The sequence below is a fragment of the Crotalus tigris genome, unplaced genomic scaffold (genome assembly GCF_016545835.1).
Source record: "Crotalus tigris isolate CLP2741 ecotype Arizona unplaced genomic scaffold, ASM1654583v1 scf7180000017753.6788120, whole genome shotgun sequence".
NCBI classification, from domain to species: Eukaryota; Metazoa; Chordata; class Lepidosauria; order Squamata; family Viperidae; genus Crotalus; species Crotalus tigris.
The window spans coordinates 1442614-1463207 of NW_024096615.1; the positions used below are offsets into that span (position 1 = coordinate 1442614).

Below are 20594 nucleotides of genomic sequence, written 5' to 3' on the forward strand. Positions count from 1 at the left end.
TCACATTCTAGGATGTCTGGTTCGAGGTCAGTGACCATCTCATTGTGGTTATCTGGGATGTTAAGCTCATTCTTGTATAGTTCTTCTGTGTAGTTTTGCCATCTCTTCTTAATCTCTTCTGCCTCTGTTAGGTCTCTGCCATTTTGGTCCTTTATCATGCCCATCTTTGCATGAAACGTTCCCTTCATATCTCCAATTTTCTTGAAGAGATCTCTGGTCCTCCCTATTCTGTTGTTTTCTTCTATTTCTTTGCACTGTTCATTTAAGAAGGCATTCTTATCTCTTCTAGCTATTCTCTGGAATTCTGCATTCAATTGGGTGTATCTTTCTCTTTCTCCTTTGCCTTTCGCTTCCCTTCTTTCCTCAGCTATTTGCAAAGCTTCCTCAGACAGCCATTTTGCTTTTTTGCATTTCTTTTTCTTTGGGATGGTTTTAGTTGCTACCTCTTGTACAATGTTGCGAACTTCCATCCATAGTTCTTCAGGCACTCTGTCTATCAGATCCAGTTCCTTAAATCTATTTGTCACCTCTACTGTATATTCATCAGGAATATGATTTAGTTCATACCTGAGTGGCCTAGTGCTTTTCCCTACTTTTTTCAATTTAAGCCTAAATTTTGCAACGAGAAGCTCATGATCTGAGCCACAGTCAGCTCCTGGTCTTGTTTTTACTGACTGTATAGAGCTTCTCCATCTTTGGCTGCAGAGCACATAGTCAATCTGATTTCTATGTTGACCGTCTGGTGATGTCCATGTGTAGAGGCGTCTCTTGGATTGTTGGAAAAGAGTGTTTGTTATGACCATCGTATTCTCTTGACAAAATTCTATCAGCCTGTGCCCTGCTTCATTTTGTACTCCAAGGCCAAACTTGCCTGTTATTCCGGTTATCTTTTGGCTTGCTACCTTAGCATTCCAATCCCCCATGATGATAAGGACATCATTTTTTGGTGTTAATTTTATAAGGTGCTGTAGGGCTTCATAGAACCGGTCAATTTCATCCTCTTCAGCACTAGTGGTTGGGGCATAGATTTGGACTATTGTGATATTGAATGGTTTGCCTTGGATTCGAATTGAGACCATTCTGTCATTTTGGGGATTGTATCCTAGTATTGCTTTTCCTATTCTTTTATTGACTATAAAGGCTACTCCATTTCTTCTGAGGGATTCTTGCCCACAGTAGTATACCTGATGGTCATCTGAGTTAAATTCAACCATTCCTGTCCATTTTAGTTTGCTGATTCCTAAGATGTCGATGTTCAGTCTTGTTATCTCTTTTTTGACTACGTCTAGCTTGCCTTGGTTCATGGATCTTACATTCCAGGTTCCTATGGAGAAAAAATCTTTACAGCATCGGACTTTCCTTTCACCACCAGATATATCCACAGCTGAGCGTCCTTTCGGCTTTGGCCCAGTCGCTTCATTCTTTCTGGCGCTACTAGTACTAGCCCTCTGCTCTTCCCCAGTAGCATATTGGACACCTTCCGACCTGAGGGGCTCATCTTCCAGCATCATATCTTTTTGCCTTTTAGTACTGTCCATGGGGTTTTCGTGGCAAAGATACTGGAGTGGTTTGCCATTTCCTTCTCCAGTGGATCACATTTTGTCAGAACTCTCTGCTATGACCTGTCCGTCTTGGGTATATATTTGTTTTGTATACATATTTTGTATATATATTTGTATATATATTTGTTTTCTGAGGTTTTCGTGGGTATTTGTATGTAGGTCTTTGGTTGTTCGGGTTTTCTCCTGCGTAAAATTGGAAGTGTCTTGGCGACGTTTTGACGAAGTCCCATTCGTCATCTTCAGGCTGGTGTTTTCAGCTTTGTGCTTTGACACAAAGCTGAAAACACCAGCCTTAAAATTGACGAATGGGACTTCGTCGAAACGTCGCCAAGACACTTCCAATTTTACGCGGGAGAAAACCCGAACAACCAAAGACCTACATATATATATATATATATATATATATATATATAATATTATATGTGTGTGTGTGTGTGTGTGTGTTGTGTGTGTGTGTGTGTATGTATATGTATATGTATTTGTGTATATATATATATATATGTGTTGTGTGTGTGTGTGTGTGTATGTGTGTATATATATAATATATAGATATATATATATATATATATATATATATATATATATATATATACATACACACACACAGTATATATTCCAAAAGATATTCCAAACACCCCTTCCAAATATAATGGGTGTTTGAGTATGTAATGTTTTCTTTTTCCCCTGGAGTTAAATATTTTTATGAGTATTAGATATTATGAGAGACATATTTTTTGAGAAGAATTGTATGCTTCTCATCTCCCATGGCTTTGCAGCAGGAATGAATATTTCTGCTGGCTGTCCAGCAGATTTGACAATTCAACTGGACAATGAGGCTTCTTGAGTGTCCCAGCCAAATGCTTTCTATAAATAGCCAGATCTTCAACACAAAAGTGTTTGGCAACATGTGACTAAGGTGATGTCCTGGATAATTCTGTAATGGGGCTTATCCTTGTTATTAGAGTTGTCTTTATTTTTTCAACATTATGGGAAGACTAACAATTGAATCAGTGAGGGAAGCTAGAATGTGTGTCTGAAACAGAGAGAAAGAGAGACAGACAGACAGACAAAAAGAAGATACAGAGATAGATACACATACACACATACAGTGGCCAGGAGAGTTTATTATTTTTGCTCATTTTTTCATGTGTATGTGTATTCACTGATATGTTCATTCATTTGGCCAGATTTAGTATCAACTGCTTCAACACCATTAGAGAGCAGATACAACATGGACAATTTTGTCTAGTCTTTCCTAGTTTTCACGATTATAGGGCAGTTCCTTTGTTCATTGCTTTTGAAAACCTGATTCAGCTAAAATTCTTGGAATGGACAACTGGCCCTTGTAGTAACAACCTAGCCTTTTCCTTGTTAGAGGTTGATAATAATACAAATTTGAAAGTTGTCACAGATTTGATAAAAAAATCCTTGTCTTCATGAATGCTTGTTTTAACACATGGGCTTCCTATACTAAGTAGATTTTGTGAAGCTTTGCCCAGATGTCTGTTGATGTTTAAATATAATGAATATTATCATATATAATGCATTCTCTTTAAAATTGTTTGCTCCTACTCTCTCTCCTCTCACATTATTCATTTCATTTCTATATAATTTGTGCTGTCATTTTTCCTCCAAAGCATAAAACAACAATAAAAGCATGCCACCTTCATACTGCTGGGCAATATTTTTTGAGGGGGGCCTGCAGAACATATTCAATCTTGTGGTTAGCTTAGGGCCACCTATACAAAAATGGGTGTGGTCAGGAAAAAATACAGTGGCATATTAAGAGGGGGGTGCAGCAGGTTAGAATAAGCTTCCTAGGGGACTTTCAGACCTGTGGGCTTGTGGTTGACACAGACCATATATTTCTGATCTTGAATAACCATGTAAAGTATAAGATGGGTGATATCAGAATCTGAAACTCAGGCAGATAAAGAGCAGAAGAGATATCTGGAATAACTGGAAAAAAGATAATGGAGTCTGAGCAAGTGTAGTTGTGAATTCTTGTTTGATCCTATACTGTGGCAATTAAAGTAGTAAATTGTTATAATGTTCCTCTCTGACTGCATTTGGGAGGGGGGTTGCCAGCTAGTGACCTTGTTTAGGGTGGCCAATTTCTTTTTTCTTGCCTGGCCTCTGTGATCAGTTGGTGCATGACTTTGTGGATCGGACTGTTCAAGTTCTTGGCTGGGATGTGGTGACTGGGGAAATGCTTTGTCATGTTATCCTGGACCACCTGAGCCTGAATTCTCTAAAGAGGATAAGATGTTCTCTGAAATACTGTCAGCCACTTATGGCCTGGATCCATGCTTCTCCTGGCTCCTTTGTGGGGCAAGGGTGCATGTGAAGGTAAGCTAGTCTGAGAGATAATTAGAGCCTCATAGGGTAATAGTACTGGCTGCCTTGAAAGAAGCTGTAACACTCTGCTTGTTTAACAGGCCTTTCCTGAATCCAGCTGTTCTTGTTAATTAACATTCTAACTCTAAGTTACTCTTGTGTGGGAATATTATTGAAATTTCAATCAGTGGATAACTCAGAACCACCAAAGATGAAGTGGGTTATCAGGTGCTTTTCAGTCAGCTTTTGGCCCTGGGCATGGGATAAAGTCAGCACTGGTTATTCTTAAAATAACTGTATTAGATTAAACCCCTCTGGTTTCAGTTGTATATTAATCTTTAACATCTTCTGAATTAATGCACTCATATGAATCCAAAACATTTTGGCCTGTTTACATGTCCACCAAGCACAGTAAAAAGTCCTCTCTTCCTTTATACATTTTAGACATTTTTTTCTGGTGACAAACACCAAAAGTATATCATTTTATAAAAATTCTCTAAGATTATAACAATGAAAAATTTCAAACCTTTCACCCACATCTTTTACGATTTAATTTTTAATAGAAGTTTATAAATTTTATCACTGTTACTCACTTGTACATAATTCTGCTTTAGATTCTGTCTTACAATGTTCAGAATCAAAATTCTTTTTATCTATTTTAAATCTTTCCAGTAATTTTACATAATAAAAGTGTGTGTGTGTGTGTGTGTGTGTGTGTGTGTGTGTGTGATTATCATTTGTCTTGTTGGAACTTGGCTGGAGATAGCCTGAACCATTGTTGTTGGCTTTTGATACCACTGATCATAATACATTTTTGAACCTCTGGTGAAGGTTGGACAATGGAGGTATTCTTTTGAAATGATGGCAGTCCTTCCTAAAGGAGTGGGGTTCCAGTAAGTAGGGCCATGTAGAATGAATAGGCAAGCAGTTGACTGCAGGGTTCAATATCTTCCCTCTTGCCTTTTAATAACTGCATGAAATGGCAGGGACAAGTCATCATTCATTGATTTGGGGTGGGCAGTGTCATTTATGGTGATGATACTCAGTTGTTCATCATCATAACACGCTGAGTAGGAGGTCAACATCTTGTCCTGGTTTGTAAACGCTGTTAAGATTTAAATAAGACAAAAAGGCAGACATTGACTGCCAACATGACAAAGTTGCAATTTGTCCACTGAGGTTTTTTTGTTGACTGTCAAAAAGCAGGTCTAAGACTTGGAAGTCTTTCTATTTCATGGCCAGGTAGAGACTGGTGGTATACATATTAGATAGGATCCTCCCTGGGGCAAAGGACTCTTAAAGCAGTAACTCACCTTTGCTTTTGGGCCTGCAATGGCTTCATTTTAGCTTTCAGGTGCAATTCAAAGTGCTGGTCATTACAGGTAATCATTTAGTGACCGTTCAAAGTTACATCATGGAAAAAGTGTTATTTTTCACTCTTATGACCATTGCAGGTCATAAGAGTGAAAAATAACACTTTTTCCGTGATGTTCCCATAGTCACATGATCAAAATTCAGATGCTTGGGAACTGATTCATATGTATGACAGTTGCAGTATCCTGAGGTCATGTGATAATCTTTTGCAGCCTTCTGACAAGCAAGTCAGTGGGGAAGCCAGATTCACTTAACAACCATGTTACTAATTTAACAACTGCAGTGATTCATCTAATGCAGGGGTTTCAAACTGCCGGCTTGTGGGCTGGATGTGTCATGTGGAAGCTGCACCCACCCCATTGCCGGCAATGGCAAAACAGTGCCAATACGTTGTGTGATGTTATGTGATGTCACAAGTTTGAGATGTCTGACTTAACGGTGCTGACAAGAAAGATCATAAAATGGACCAAAACTCTCTTAATAACTGTCTCACTTAGCAACAGAAATCTGGAGCTCAGTTGTGGCTGTATGCCGAGGACTGCCTAGAAAGCCTTACCAGGCTTGTCACTGAAACACTTGCAGGACTCCCTCCTCCCATGGGAACTGACCTACCTGAATTTGGTATCCTGAGAGAAACTGCTACTGATCCTCCTTTCTTTGATACTGGTACTGCTGAGATCTGCAACTGCTCTGCTTTTTGGTGACACTGCCTGGGCTACCATGGAATCACACACACACACACCCCAGTCAAAATCAGACTGGTGCAGATGGTTTTATCTTCCTGAAAATTGTTGAAGGCTTATTATGAGTCATAGGACTCTCAAGATTATTTAATTTATTTTATGCTTATAGTTTTATCTTTTTATGCTTTTTTTAGTTTTCATCTACCTCTTATTGGGGATGATCTGATTTTCATTGCTTCATCCTTTGCTTGCTCTTAATTACTATGAGCTGTCAAGAGTCTGAGAGATTGCAGTGGGTGAAAATATGATTGATAAGTGAATGAATGAGTGAGTGAGTGAATGAATGAATGAATGAATGGTGCTCAAGTGGAAAGAGCATCAAAAAAGGATTTATTTATTAAAGTTTGCTTCTTGTGTGTGTAAAGCCTTTTACAAGGAACATGACAGAATAGTAAATAGTAAATTAATTGAGAAGTCTCTTCTCAAATCAGAGTGATTCTGGTCATCAGACCATTGGTACTTGCCCTAATCATTGCTTTTTACATGGGATGGCAAAATCATGGAAACAGGGTATTTGAGTAGATCATGGGGCTAGACAGGACAGGAGACCAACCAAGTTAGATGGATGGATGGGTGAGGACTCAGTCAATTGGAATTCAAGGCTGTTACACATATTATTGAAGTACTTGTTCTAGTGATTGAAAAGATAAATTTGCCACTTTCAATTTAAGAATGTTTATTGATTGAATGCCCAATACCAGCCATAAAGCATTTCTTTCCTAGCTGCAGACATCTGGTGCTTTTGGTCCTTAAAAGCAAACATTATCAAACATAAAATATTTGAGGGGTCCTTGGCACTCTCCTACTTTGGTTGTTTTCTTGTTGCTGTTTCATTATCCAAACTAACGTCATCAACGCTAGTGATGATGACGTTACCTAGTTTGAGTAATGAAATATCTTACAAGAAAACAACCAAAGTCAGAGAGCATCAAGGACCTCTCTTTTCAACCCTGAGCTACACATATTCTTCTTTATTGGTACATAAAATATTTCTTTGATTAGAGTTCTTCATGAGCCCCTAAACCTCTTTTTTTCATTTCCAGGGAAAAGAAAGAAATCTTTGTAGTAGATCCTTCAAGCAACCTGTATTATAGGTGGTTGGGAATCATTGCAGCACCAGTATTCTATAACTGGTGTCTATTGGTATGTAGGTAAGGATGATTCTTAATGCATCCCTGTTTGGTTACTAGTATTTTTGTCACTGGCATCTGAGGGTGGGGGTAGGGGTGATTAAAAAAAGTCAAGATTGTGGCTAGCAATCAAAGCTCTACAGTTATTTACATGTGTTACATATATGATTCACATGAAAAGAGAAGGAGCTTCAATTGTACAATTGCCACCAGCATCCTGATTCTCCACCCCTCTGCAATTGCTTCTGGTTCTGAAATTTAATCTGTCTGTCTTTCACAAAATGTTTATTTGCATCAGCTCCTTTTTCAACAATGGTGTAAGTAAACAATACTACAGCAGCTTAAAAAGTAAAATTGTGTATGCTTTAAAAATAGTTTGAAAGAGATACTGTGGACCTTCTGAGGCCATAACATTTCTCACTAAAACCTGCATGATGTAAACTGAAACAAGAGGTTGTGACTGAGTTGCACTAAAGATAGGCTACTTTAATGATTATTTAATAGTTCAGTAATCAGCTAAAGACAGTCTTTGATTCACACAAAGAGCTCTGTGATTTGTTTTCACCGTGCTAGCTGAATAAACCCTAATTGACTCAATTCTCACAAACTAAGCAAGAAACTAAGAACTGCAAAAACCCAACAGTCAGATTCATACAGCATACTTAGCAAACCAACCAAATAATATATGAATCTCTGTCTAGCTAACTATTCATTCTGAGCACAACAAGATAATGGTTTGGATTCCTTGTTAAATTATACGCATGTATCAAACTCTTGATCCATACACATGTGAATCAGAAAATACCATGTTTTTTTTTCCAAAATTTTATTTATAATACAATTAAAAAACATTGGATATAACGTGACATTCCAGTATATACATTCTTATCAAATCATTCCACATTTTACAATCGATTCTTCATTTCTAGATATACATCTAAGTTTTATATACAGTACTTATTCTAAAATAACATATATTTCTATCTTAACACTAGTCTTTAATCCCAACCGTCCTCCTCGAATTCCTCCAGCGGTAAAATTTATTCCAGGTTTCGAAATAAACTGATCCACATTTGTCTTTCAATACCATTGTGAGCCTGTCCATTTCCGCACATGCTAATATCTTATATAGTAACTTTTCCTCTGTGGGGATTTCTTTGCTCTTCCATTTTTGCACAAATGCAAGCCTAGCTGCAGTCAAGATGTGTAGCAGCAAGTAGATTGTTCCCTTATTGTATTTCTCTGTAGTTATCCCCAACAAGAAGAGTTCAGGTTTTAACTCTAAGTCCAATATTAATATATCTTTCAACCAGCTTTGTGTCCTGTTCCAATACTCATGAGTCTTTGGGCATTCCCACCACGTATGGTAATATGATCCTATTGCTGATTTACATTTCCAGCATAGGGGTGAGATATTTGAACCCATTTTGGCTAACCTTACGGGTGGGAAGTGCCATCTATAGAACATCTTGTAAAGATTTTCCTTATACGAGGTAGCTAGAGTGAGTTTCCTATTTCTTTCCCACAGTTCTTGCTAAATATGCAGGTTGATACTGAAACCAAAATCCCTACTCCAAATTAACATAGTCTCCTTGACCTGTTCTTCATACATTGCCTGATCTAAAAGAAAGTGATATTTTTTAAAATCATTTTATCCTTGGGATCTAATCAAATTTTATCTAATTCTGTCAGTTCTATTTTTATACCCCACTCTTTTTTGTCTTTCCTATATCTTGCTTGTAGTTGGAGGTATGCCCACCATTCTAATTCTATCCCTGCATGTTGGAGATTTTTCCTCGATTTTAATTCTCCTCTCTCATCTTTATAGGTTATTACTTTCCCCAACTGAATGAACCTTGGGTGTATATACATTTCTAGTGTTGAAATCCAGTTGGGAACTTGCCTATAGTTCTGTCGCCAGATTTTGGTCCATACATCTATTAGCGCCCGTCTGATGTAGTGCCTCCAGAAGTACTGGTGTACTTTATGTTTCTCATCCCATAACATCACATGCCATCCAGTCTGCATGTCATGACCTTCCAATTTTAATAATCTCTGATTTTCCAGTCAAATCCAATCTTGCACCCAAAGTAGAATTGTAGATTGATAGTATTTTTCCAGGTCGGGGAGGCCAAGACCCCCCCTTTCCTTAGCATCCTGTAATAATTTTAATTTAATCCTTGATTTTTTCCCTTGCCAAATGAATTTAAGTATGGTTTGGTTGAAATTTCAAAAGAATTCCTTCAGAAAATACCATGTTTGTAGCAGTCTGTAGGCGCCACCTGGTGGACTTATTTGTCAACTAGGAATGGCTACATTCCTTATGGGCTAACTCTGCATTGGTCTTTTCATTCAGTAACAGGATTGCAGTGTTCATTCACTGCTCAGAGTCACTGTGATGAGGGGCAGCCATACAAAAACAAACAAACAAACAGACAAATAAATAAATAAATGCCACCCAGAGTCATTTGGAAGTAAATCAGCAAATACATTCATAAATAAAAACAGAAATAGCAGCTTGCTTTTTTAAAAAAGTGGCTATCTTGTTGGCAATGTCAAACCTATGCAAACTGATGTCTATGGAGATTCTCGGTCATCCAAGTCATGGTTGTCCCAAAGGTGCTTTTTCTTTTTCTTTTTTAAATATTAAGCAATTTTATTTATTAAAAAAAATAAAATTAGGATATAATTTCTAGGAATAAATAAAGTATTTGCACGGATCATCTATATAGCAGGAAAAGGATGACTGATTATTCAAAAGTATTATTTTACTTACATATAATTATATGCATATTGAATCATTTAACTAATTATATAATTGTGAAAAGAGATACAATAGCAATGACTTAACTTGGCAGAACTAATGTCATATCTGTACTGGATATGAGTTTGTGTTTGAAGTATGACACCTCATGAACAAACTTAGCTTAGTTTGTTTCCCTGTTCTTATAATTAGTTCTATTATGCTGCTAAAGCAATGATACAAAGGTGCTTTTTCAAAGGGCAACTGGACTTTGTTGTTGCTTGAAGATGTTTCACTTTTCATCCAAGAAACTTCTTCAGTTCTGAAGCTTCTTGGATGAGGAGTGAAAATGTCTTCAAGCAAAAACAAAGAAAAAGCACCTTTGGGGTTTGCAAACTGATATTTTCAATAAAAAATATTAACAAAGACATTGTCAGATGAAGGCATGGAAGCCAATGATTTTGTAGTTACAGGACTTGGTGCTTACTTAGTTTTCAGTCCTGCTAGGCTTTATTGTTTTTTAAAAGAGTGTTTTATTTATAAATACTGTAAGTAAATAAGAGGTTGATCTGCTGCAAAATCAGCTACTGGCTTGGAGGCATGTTATTAAGAACCATTAATTGTGGGGAGATGCATTCCAGTAAATTGTTTGGAAGTGTGCACCAGCAAAGAAAATAGAGAATGATAGGGAATATTTCAGCAGCTAAATGGATAGACAAGGAACTATCACACCAGTTGTTCTTTGGTAAACAAACGTTTTGTATTTGGCTATATCCATCACAAAAGTTATTTTCTAATTAGGCAAATCATGTTGTGAAAATGCCCAATCACATCATGTTCTAAAAATTCTAGATGTTCTCCAATTCTCCAAATTTGCCTAGTACTTGTAAGAAATATGTGACTATTGTATCGTATTTCTTTGTTACAATTCTAACTCTAACCAGATCATCTGATTTATCTAGGGCCTGCTTTGATGAGCTTCAGATGAATCATCTTGCACTTTGGCTGTTCTTGGATTATTCTTCTGATATTATCTACCTCATGGACACATTTGTCAAATTCAGGACAGGTGAGCAATTGTCTACCAGGGACTACACTCATCAATTAATTTCTTAAGAACATTGACCACATGGAGTGAAACCAGGTTTATTAGAAATCCTCCTCTCATTTAGCTTGACCTGAGAGCCTCTCACCTCCAAAATTCCAATATTGTATACTAGGATTATACAGGAGGAAAAGCCTTCATAAAATGGTAGATATTGAAGAAATGGTTCCTACAAAGCATTGCTTATGAGTAATTTTCTTTTCCTTACTTCCCCCCCCCCCTTGCAAATGTAGCCTTTTGTCCAGGTTGAATCCCAATAGGGGCAGAGGATAAAACCTCTGTTGTAGGGAGATAGACCAAGTAGTTGAATATATTGTGTACAGTAGATTGAAAGGCTGCTTCAATGATTAACACTTTAAGAGGAAGAGGATGGTATATTTTAAGGCAATCAAAGCTGAGAAACATTTGTGAACTTGCTTCTGAGAAAGAAATGACTCTGAAGTCTCTCTTACAATCCATATTGGGTGGCACAGCATAAAGCTTTGGTTTTCAGGCAGATCAGAAAGAGGGGAAATTAATTTTCTCCATCCTCACGAACTCCTGAAGGCATTATCAATCCTTTGTCCTCAAGAATCAGGAATTAAAGCACAGACTAGCCCTTCTTTCTCTGATCCACTCTCACTTCTTATCTATTATTAATCCCTTCTCTATTCTCCCACCTCATCTCTCTACTGAGGCTAGCTTTTCAATCCTCCGTCCTTTTCTCTCCTTTTCCCACTCAGTTTCTGCTTCCCCATTTCTCCCCATTTACATCAGTACCCCTCCCCCTGCATCCCTTGGTGTAGCCAAAGTAAAGGGTCTCCTAGGGAGCATATATGGGACTTGCCTGGCTGTCCATGCAACATGATGTCAAAATAATCAAGATGGCGATTGCAAGTCAAAGTCCCACATTTGTTCCATGCACAAGTAGTAGAGTTCAATAGTGACATTTTCACTTTTTGATACGACTCTCTCTTTCCCCAAAGACATTTTCCCTTTCTCTAAAATCTGTTTGAAAATATGGTGTCCCATTTCTAGCTCTTTGGTTACTTGCAGTGCTGGTAAAATGCTATTTCCCCAATCACTTTAACTCTTGCCTTCATTGTTTTTGCATAAATTTTCTGCATTCATTTTTAAAATTTTCTTTGCTTTCCTTGCTCTTTAATAAAATCTAACCCAGTTCTTTGAGGAGAGCATGGGCACTATTTTTGAGATTTAAGCTCTTTGGGATGCATAATTTTTAAATATTATTTAGTTCAGAAATCTTGCTTACATACTAAACCATCCCTACATAACACATCACAGCATCCCTATGATTGTGTTCCCTAATTTGCCCCCTCTCTATTTTATGGAATGGGCATTCAAAGGGCAAAATGGGTAATTTTAAGTGTTGTATAAATTTAAGGCTTTTCACCCCTTAAAACTCTTGAACTCTATTCTTCACAAAGTTTCTAGTTCCAATTGAAAGAGCAGTCTTGACACACCAAATAATTGCCTGGAGCCACCCTCCAGATAATAAAATTTGTGTATTTTGGGGTTAGAGCAAACAAACCCATTATTAGGAAAGTATTTTTAAAAGGGGAGAAATTTTAGATTGATTGGAAGATTGCTGTCTGTTCCTCCCAATAGACAAAATTTTCTTGGCAAGTTATAAAATAAAGATTAAATTAATAATGTACTAAAAAGGGGAAAATAGAAGCTTTTACATGAATTGAAACAGTTCAACATAATGGTACAGCTGATAGCAAAAGCCAACAATAATGCATGTCCTAAACAGGGCTAATGTATGTTTTAATTTGAAACAAAAAAAAAGTTTGCTTTCTTTGATGACGTCCTTGGGAAAGCAAAGCCCTTTCTGCTCTTCTCAGTGTGTAAGTGAGTAAAAGAGGGTACCTAAGAGGAGATGAAATGATAGGTCACTGCAACATATTTTGCACTTGCAAGTCAGTATGGGAAGCTTTATGGTTTAGGCATTTCTACTTAAGACATTTCTTCCTTTTTTCTTTATTATACTTTAAGGTTTCCTTGAACAAGGACTACTAGTTAAAGATGAAAAGAAATTGAAAGAATATTATAAATCAACTTTGCAGTTCAAGTTGGACCTGTTGTCCCTTTTTCCAACTGATCTAGGATTTTTACACTTTGGAATGAACTATCCTGAGTTGCGATTTAACCGGTTACTGAGACTTCCCCGCCTATTTGAATTTTTTGATCGTACAGAAACAAGAACAAACTATCCAAATGTATTTCGTATAGGGAACCTTGTCTTGTACATTCTCATCATTATTCACTGGAATGCATGTATATATTTCGCCATTTCCAAACTAATTGGATTTGGAACTGACTCCTGGGTTTATCCCAATATCTCCCATCCTGAACATGGACGGTTGTCCAGAAAATATATTTACAGCCTATATTGGTCCACGCTGACATTGACAACCATTGGAGAAACTCCACCTCCAGTGAAAGATGAAGAGTATCTATTTGTGGTCATGGACTTTTTAGTGGGTGTGCTTATCTTTGCTACCATTGTGGGCAATGTAGGCTCTATGATTTCTAACATGAATGCCTCTAGGACAGAGTTCCAGGCCAAGGTTGATTCCATCAAGCAATACTTGCAATTTCGAAAGGTCACTAAAGATTTGGAAGCAAGAGTGATTAAATGGTTTGATTATCTGTGGACCAATAAGAAAACAGTAGAAGAAACAAAAGTCCTGAGATACCTCCCTGATAAGCTGAAAGCTGAGATTGCCATAAATGTCCATATGGATACACTAAGAAAAGTGCGGATCTTCCAAGATTGTGAAGCTGGACTCCTGATTGAGTTGGTGTTGAAATTAAAACCTACTGTTTTCAGTCCTGGAGACTATATATGCAAAAAAGGTGATATTGGAAGAGAGATGTATATTATTAAAGAAGGAAAACTGGCTGTCGTCGCAGATGATGGAGTGACACAGTTTGTGGTTCTAAGTGATGGCAGTTACTTTGGAGAAATCAGCATCTTAAACATCAAAGGCAGCAAAGCTGGCAATAGGAGAACTGCCAATATCAGAAGCATAGGTTACTCTGATCTGTTCTGTTTGTCCAAGGATGACCTGATGGAAGCTCTCACTGAATATCCTGAGGCCAAAAAGGCACTGGAAGAAAAAGGACGGCAAATTTTGTTGAAAGATAACTTGATTGATGAGGAGGCAGCTAAAGCAGGAGCTGATCCAAAAGACTTGGAAGAGAAAATAGGTAAACTTGAAGCAGCTCTGGATACTCTTCAGACAAGGTTTGCTAGACTTTTAGCAGAGTACACTGCCTCACAGTCTAAACTCAAACAGAGACTTGTAGAAGTTGAGACCAAAGTGAAGAAGTCTGGAAACGACGCTTTGTTAGATGTACCAGACAAAGCTGGAAAATCAGAAGAACAGAAAAAGAATTAAGTATGTATGGTCATCTTCATTTAGCACAGAACTACTGCACCCTATATGAACACACTTGCAAATATGTGAACAGGATTGTTTTATATCATTTGGAACCAGCAAGTTTGTATAGTTTTTAATTGAAGCAATTGTCTTCTAAATAGTAAATGCTGAACTTTTATCACCTTTTTAGAAACAGATTTCCACATTTCTTTTATTTATTTTGTATTGGGGAAAGATTTTCTATGAGTGATGATCACCTCTTATTATTAGGTGTTTGTATAGACTCCATCACATTTATCATTCTAGCTTTACAACAAGCACCTGATGCAAAGAGAAACTTCTCTGAATGGAACAGACTTTATAATACTGATGCATAAATATACCAACATGACTTGCCCATTTTCTTCCTTGAAATAGCAGTTTTTTCCATTAATATAATGCATCCATTTCACATTATGTCTTTTTTGCTTATTAAAAAAACCCCTTAATGTCTAGATGTGGCCTAGAATGTGTGTGTTGGAAAACAGAGAGTGGATTTGTCCAAATGCAGACCCGTGCAACAGCAAAATATCCACATTTCTCTGTTGTATTGCATTAGCAGAAAAATCCCTCCAGCAACCGTTTGTGACTCACATCCTGATGGGTTTCACACTCAACAGTTTCCTGACAAAATCTCTCATGTTTGCTCAGAGTTGGATGCTATTTTGACAAATGTAAAAAAATTAAGACTGGTAATATGAGTTTGCTACCTATAGGCTATGAGGGACTGAGTTCAGGAGGTGATTAATGCCTCTTTGAAGGAGGAAATGGTACCTCCTTGCCCAATCTGATAGAGTATACCTTTCTTGAAAGGACCCACTCTCAATCCTACAATGTTAGATAACTTCTGTCCAATCTCTGATTTTCATTTTTTGGGAACATTCTGGTGAAGGTGGTAGTAGTGCTTCATTGCAAAGATGAAGATGACTATTTTAATCCCTTATGGTCATGGTTCAGTTCTGGGCATGGACAGCAATGACATTATTTGCTCTGTATGGGGACACGAAAAGAACCCCCTTGGGAATCCCCTTGGCAATGGTGATGTCACCAGCTAATCCTTTCAACCAAGAAGTGCTTTGGTAGGTACTTCTGACACAAATGCTCTCATGGATGACCTCTATTGGAATCTGGATGATGGAAGGCAGCTCTTCAATGGTTTCTGATGGCATGAACTATTTTATCCTACTAGATCATATCAAACTCATGATGTCATGTGACGTCGTGCGATGTATTGTGACTTTCCCACCATTGCCGGCAATGGGGTGGGCACGGTTTCAGTGTGATGCATCCGGCCCACGGGCCGGCAGTTTGACATGCCTGTTCTAGACCATCTTGTAGAATTAGGGAATCAGGATTCTATAGAGATTCCACTCCTTCTGGGAGGTACCATTTAATACTACTTGATAAGATTAAAAAATGTGGGTTAGACAGCATCACCATCAGATGGATTCGTAGTTGGCTGACCGGCCGTATTCAACATGTGATCCTCAATGGAACCACATCTACATGGAGGGAAGTATGTAGGGGGTGCCCCAGGGCTCTGTTCTGGGCCCAGTGCTCTTCAACATCTTCATCAACAATTTGGATGAGGGGATAGATGGGGAACTCATCAAATTTGCAGACGACACCAAGCTGGCAGGAATAGCCAACACTCCAGAAGACAGGCTTCAGATACAGAAGGATCTGGACAGACTTGAACACTGGGCACTAACTAACAAAATGAAATTCAATGGTGAAAAAAGCAAGGTTCTACATTTCGGCAAGAAAAACCAAATGCACAAGTACAGCATAGGTGGCACCATGCTCAATAGTAGTAACTGTGAGAGGGACCTCGGAGTCCTAGTAGACAATCACTTAAATATGAGCCAGCAGGGTGCTGCAGCTGCCAAAAAGGCCAACACAGTGCTAGGCTGCATTAACAGAGGGATAGAATCAAGATCACGTGAAGTATTAATACCACTTTACAATGCCTTGGTAAGGCCACACTTGGATTACTGCATCCAGTTTTGGTCACCATGATGTAAAAAAGATATTGAAACACTAGAAAAAGTACAGAGAAGAGCAACAAAGATGATTAGGGGACTGGAGGCTAAAACATATAAGGAACGGTTGCTAGAATTGGGTATGTCTAGTTTAACGAAGAGAAGGACAAGGGGGGACATGACAGCAATATTCCAATATCTCAGGGGCTGCCACAAAGAAGAGGGAGTGAAGCTATTTTCCAAAGCACCTGAAGGCAGGACAAGAAGCAACGGATGGAAACTAATCAAGGAGAGAAGCAACCTAGAACTAAGGAGAAACTTCCTGACAGTTAGAACAATTAACCAGTGAAACAACCTGCCTCCAGAAGAGATGAATGCTCCAACACTGGAAGTTTTTAAGAAGAGACTGGACAGCCATTTGTCCAAAATGGTATAGAACGGGATAAAACAAAGTGAAGCTGAATGCCATTACAATGGAATAATTGTGTGTCCTGCAGTCATATGATAGGTGGTTTTAGAGGGATAGCGCTGTCCCCAGAATAGCAGATCTGCCACTTAGCGGTGTTCTTTAATTCACAACTACACCTAGAGTGTTTTTGTCCAGTCCTGGTCAGTATGCCAATTGTGTAATTTCTTAGATCTGGACCTCTCAAAAATAGTTATCCATATCCTCATTATCACTGATTAAACTAGTACAATGCCCTCATCCTAGAGCTGATCTTGAGGAATATTTAGAAACCCATAACTGATACAGCATGCAGCAAACTGCATGTTGAGTACTGAGAGCTTGTTCAGTAGAATAGCATCTAAATTGTGAATTCTGCACTAGTTTCTAGTAGGCTTTGGAGTGCAATTCAAAGTGTTGACATTACTCTTTAAAGCACCACAGGGCTCATGCCCAAATTTCTTATGACTTGTGCATTCCTTTGGGTTAATGTTGACTCCTGACAACTAGCTGAACAATTCCCTGAGGTTTTCTTGGCAAAGTTTTTCAGAAGTGGTTTTCCATTGCCTCCTTCCCTGGTCCGAGAGTGAGTTATTGGCCTAAGGTCATACAGCTGGATTTGTACTTAAGGCAGGACTAGAGATCACAGTATCCTGGTTTATGCCTGGTGTCTTAACCACTACACTAAGATTGCTCTCTAATTTATGACTGCCTGCTCTCTAATATTCTAGCCAGCCTGTCCATTCTACCTGGGAAAGGTGTTATGGGTCATTTCAACTTGGGAGGCAAAGAAGCCTAGAAACCATGGTTAATTACCCCTACCCTGACCCTCTGGAACTTCTCTCCAGCCAAGTTCTACATGAGACCCAGCCTTGCTATCTTCATGAGAGTGTCATGAGAAGCTTTTTGGACAAATTTCTGGAGATTAGCATCAAGGATATATGTTCCTTATTTATTAATTTATGGTTTATTAATATTTATGGTTTATCTCAATCCTTATAGAGACTGGGTAGGCTACTATTAAATCATAATCAAAACATTAAAACCCTATAAAACAACAATATTCAGATTAGTATTATACATAGGTAAAAATCTAAGGGAAAAACTCGCTTCAGGGTTGGAGCTATCTGTATCTCTGTGGGGAGAGTATTCTGGGGAGAAAATTCTATTGAATGAACCTGCTACCTGATGTAACCTGTACCATAAAGGGCTTTCAAAGCGATGACCAGGCCACTGAACTAGATCTGGAAGCCTATTGGAGGCAGCGCAGTAACTTCAGGATAAGGGTTATTCTTACCTTTTAGGATTGTTCCAGGAGGAATTTTCATCACAGCTTGCATAGCTGTAGCTTCTAGATAATCTGGCTCAAACTTGAACTTTTTCCAGTGCTCAATGGTGCCCACCTTTGACTTTTCACTATCTTTGCCCTAACCACATGGCATCAGTGAATGGACAAAGGACTTGCCAGAGTGATCTCATCCAGTGCTCTGGCTGCTCCCATCTTTCACAGTCAAGCAGGCCAAAGATGGAGCTGCTACTATGTTGTAGGGATATTTTCCCAGTGACTTTGGGAAATCTTCTGAATTTAGTAGGTGCCTGGGACACTGTGATCCAGTCTGGCAAGGAAATGATCTTGAAAGACAGATATTAAAATTCTTCATTTTCATACTAAGTCTCATCTGTGCTTAAATAAAGACCAAATCAAGCAAGGGCCCACCAAAACGTACCAGACTATGATTTCTTGAGAGAAGCCAATTGAGCAGTGGTGAACAGCTATGGAAGTGTTTTTGCTGATTTTTGGGGGGGAATATTTATTCTGCTCCCCTTCACCCGATATCAGGCTCAAAGGCACTGGAGCTGCTACACTGATTTTATTGCTTTGGGGAGGGGTCCTTCTATGTGCTTTGCACAATCCTAAGATTATTGAGGACAGTTGGAACTGTGGGCTCTTCAGAGCAGCATCTCTAATTTGTTCTGACCTTCAATCCCCAAATTTCCAGCCAACAAAGCCATGGATTATGTTGGCTGGGAGTTGATTTCTGGCATGTTTGGAAGTTACCAGTGGCCGGAGCTTTGGCTTTAATTGATATTGCTTGGTGATCCTGGTGTTCAAACTAAAATTAATACAATTCTTGCAGTTAAATAATACAAAATAAAATAGCAGTCAGAAGTTAAGATGACCTAAGATGGTTTAAAAAGGAAGAAAGAGAGTGAGCAATCATAGCTCACTATTTAGAAGAGATCAATCAGTTTACCCTATCACCAAGAATTCTGTTTCTGACCAAAGGTAGAAACTGCAACTCACCTCATTCAGGATTTTTTTCCTTGTTTGAAAAATATTGGCAAAGGTTCTTTTGAAATTGGCTATATTTCAAGAAAACCAGTTTCTGTACTGACTAAAAAAATGGAGGTACAAAATCAGAATATCTGTCTGATTCTTACTTCTGACCCAAACTCAGAAGCTTGGTTTACTAAACCTCTGTTATTCTCAACCAGTCTCAATCCATTCCCTACTTGCAATATAGGGAATGTTTACTATTTTATTTATTTAATTTATATATATCCTCCCTTCTGGCAACTCCAGGTAGCTAATACTACTTTATTAACTTAGTGGATTTTTGTAAAAGTGCAAGTCAATAATTGAGGATATGAATCTAGCACTTTAAGTATGTATTAAAAACTATTGTCTAAACCATGTGAAAATATATATCCATAAACAGTATGCTTTTTGAAAACAAAGTGTTTTTAATGGTCTATTATAATGCGTGTGTTAAAAAGTATGTTGTTTTTAATATGTATTTTTCCTCTATATGCATACTATCATTTAAACAAAAGTGACATAGGAAATCTATGGATGTTTACTATTGGCTGTTTACAACTGATGTTTTTACACTGGTAGAAAAATAAAGCATAGGGTTTGATTATATTTTCCATATACTTACAGAAGGTTGAAAGACACTGCATATGTCTCATTGAAGTGAACTGGAATTGCTTTAATAAACAATAATACCTTGCTGAATCAGTTCCCTGGTCCACCTACTCCAGAGGTCTGTTCTCAGAGTGAACCAATTACACAAGGAGGCCACTAGTGTCCCAGCAGATGGTCTTCAGAGGCAGCTACACTGTCACCCAGAACAATAGTTTAACACTGGCTAGATCGTGTTAGCCACCACTTTATTCAACATTCTGAAATTTTCCTTTCCCTTAAAACCTGCACAGAAAATAGTTTTCATATGCAAGGAAAGATAAAAACTCTTTCATATCAAATCTGATTCCTGACTTCATAAACATGATCAAATAGGTTTTTTTTTTAGTAACAGAGACATCTGCAGGATGTGTGTGTGTGGCGGGAGGGGTAGTAAAAAAATCAAGATGGTAGCTACAATCATGTGACCAAGACTGAATTCTTATTATTGCCTTCTCCCCCTCCTCCTGAGATTCTGATGGAAGAGTTTGATTTTGCCTTCTTTCGAGATTAATAATAATAATAGTAGTAGTAGAGTGGGAAGGGACCTTTGAAGTCTTTTAGTCCAAACCTCTGCACAGGTAGGAAACCCTATATCATTTCAGACAAATGGTTGTCCAGCTCTTCTTATCAATTGTTGGAGTATTCACAACTTCTGGAGGCAGGTTGTTCCACTGATTAATTGTTCTGTCAGGGAATTTCTCCTTAGTTCTATATTGCTTCTCTCTTTGATTAATTTCCTTCCATTATTTGTCCTGCCTTTAGGTGCTTTGGAGAATA

General features: G+C 38.1%; 1 protein-coding gene across 4 annotated transcripts in view; it reads left to right on the forward strand.

Annotated features, from left to right (window-relative positions):
- The window catches only part of CNGA3 (cyclic nucleotide gated channel subunit alpha 3), a 52613-nt gene extending 36719 nt beyond the window's left edge, over window positions 1–15894 (forward strand). For all 4 annotated transcript variants that reach the window (XM_039340664.1, XM_039340663.1, XM_039340665.1 and 1 more), the window contains 3 exons: window positions 7060–7167; window positions 10852–10958; window positions 12993–15894. In XM_039340664.1, coding sequence (XP_039196598.1) covers window positions 7060–7167; window positions 10852–10958; window positions 12993–14401 — 1624 coding nt within the window. In that variant the 3' untranslated portion in view covers window positions 14402–15894. The remainder of the gene's footprint in view (window positions 1–7059; window positions 7168–10851; window positions 10959–12992) is intronic.
- Window positions 15895–20594: the final 4700 nt, after the last annotated feature.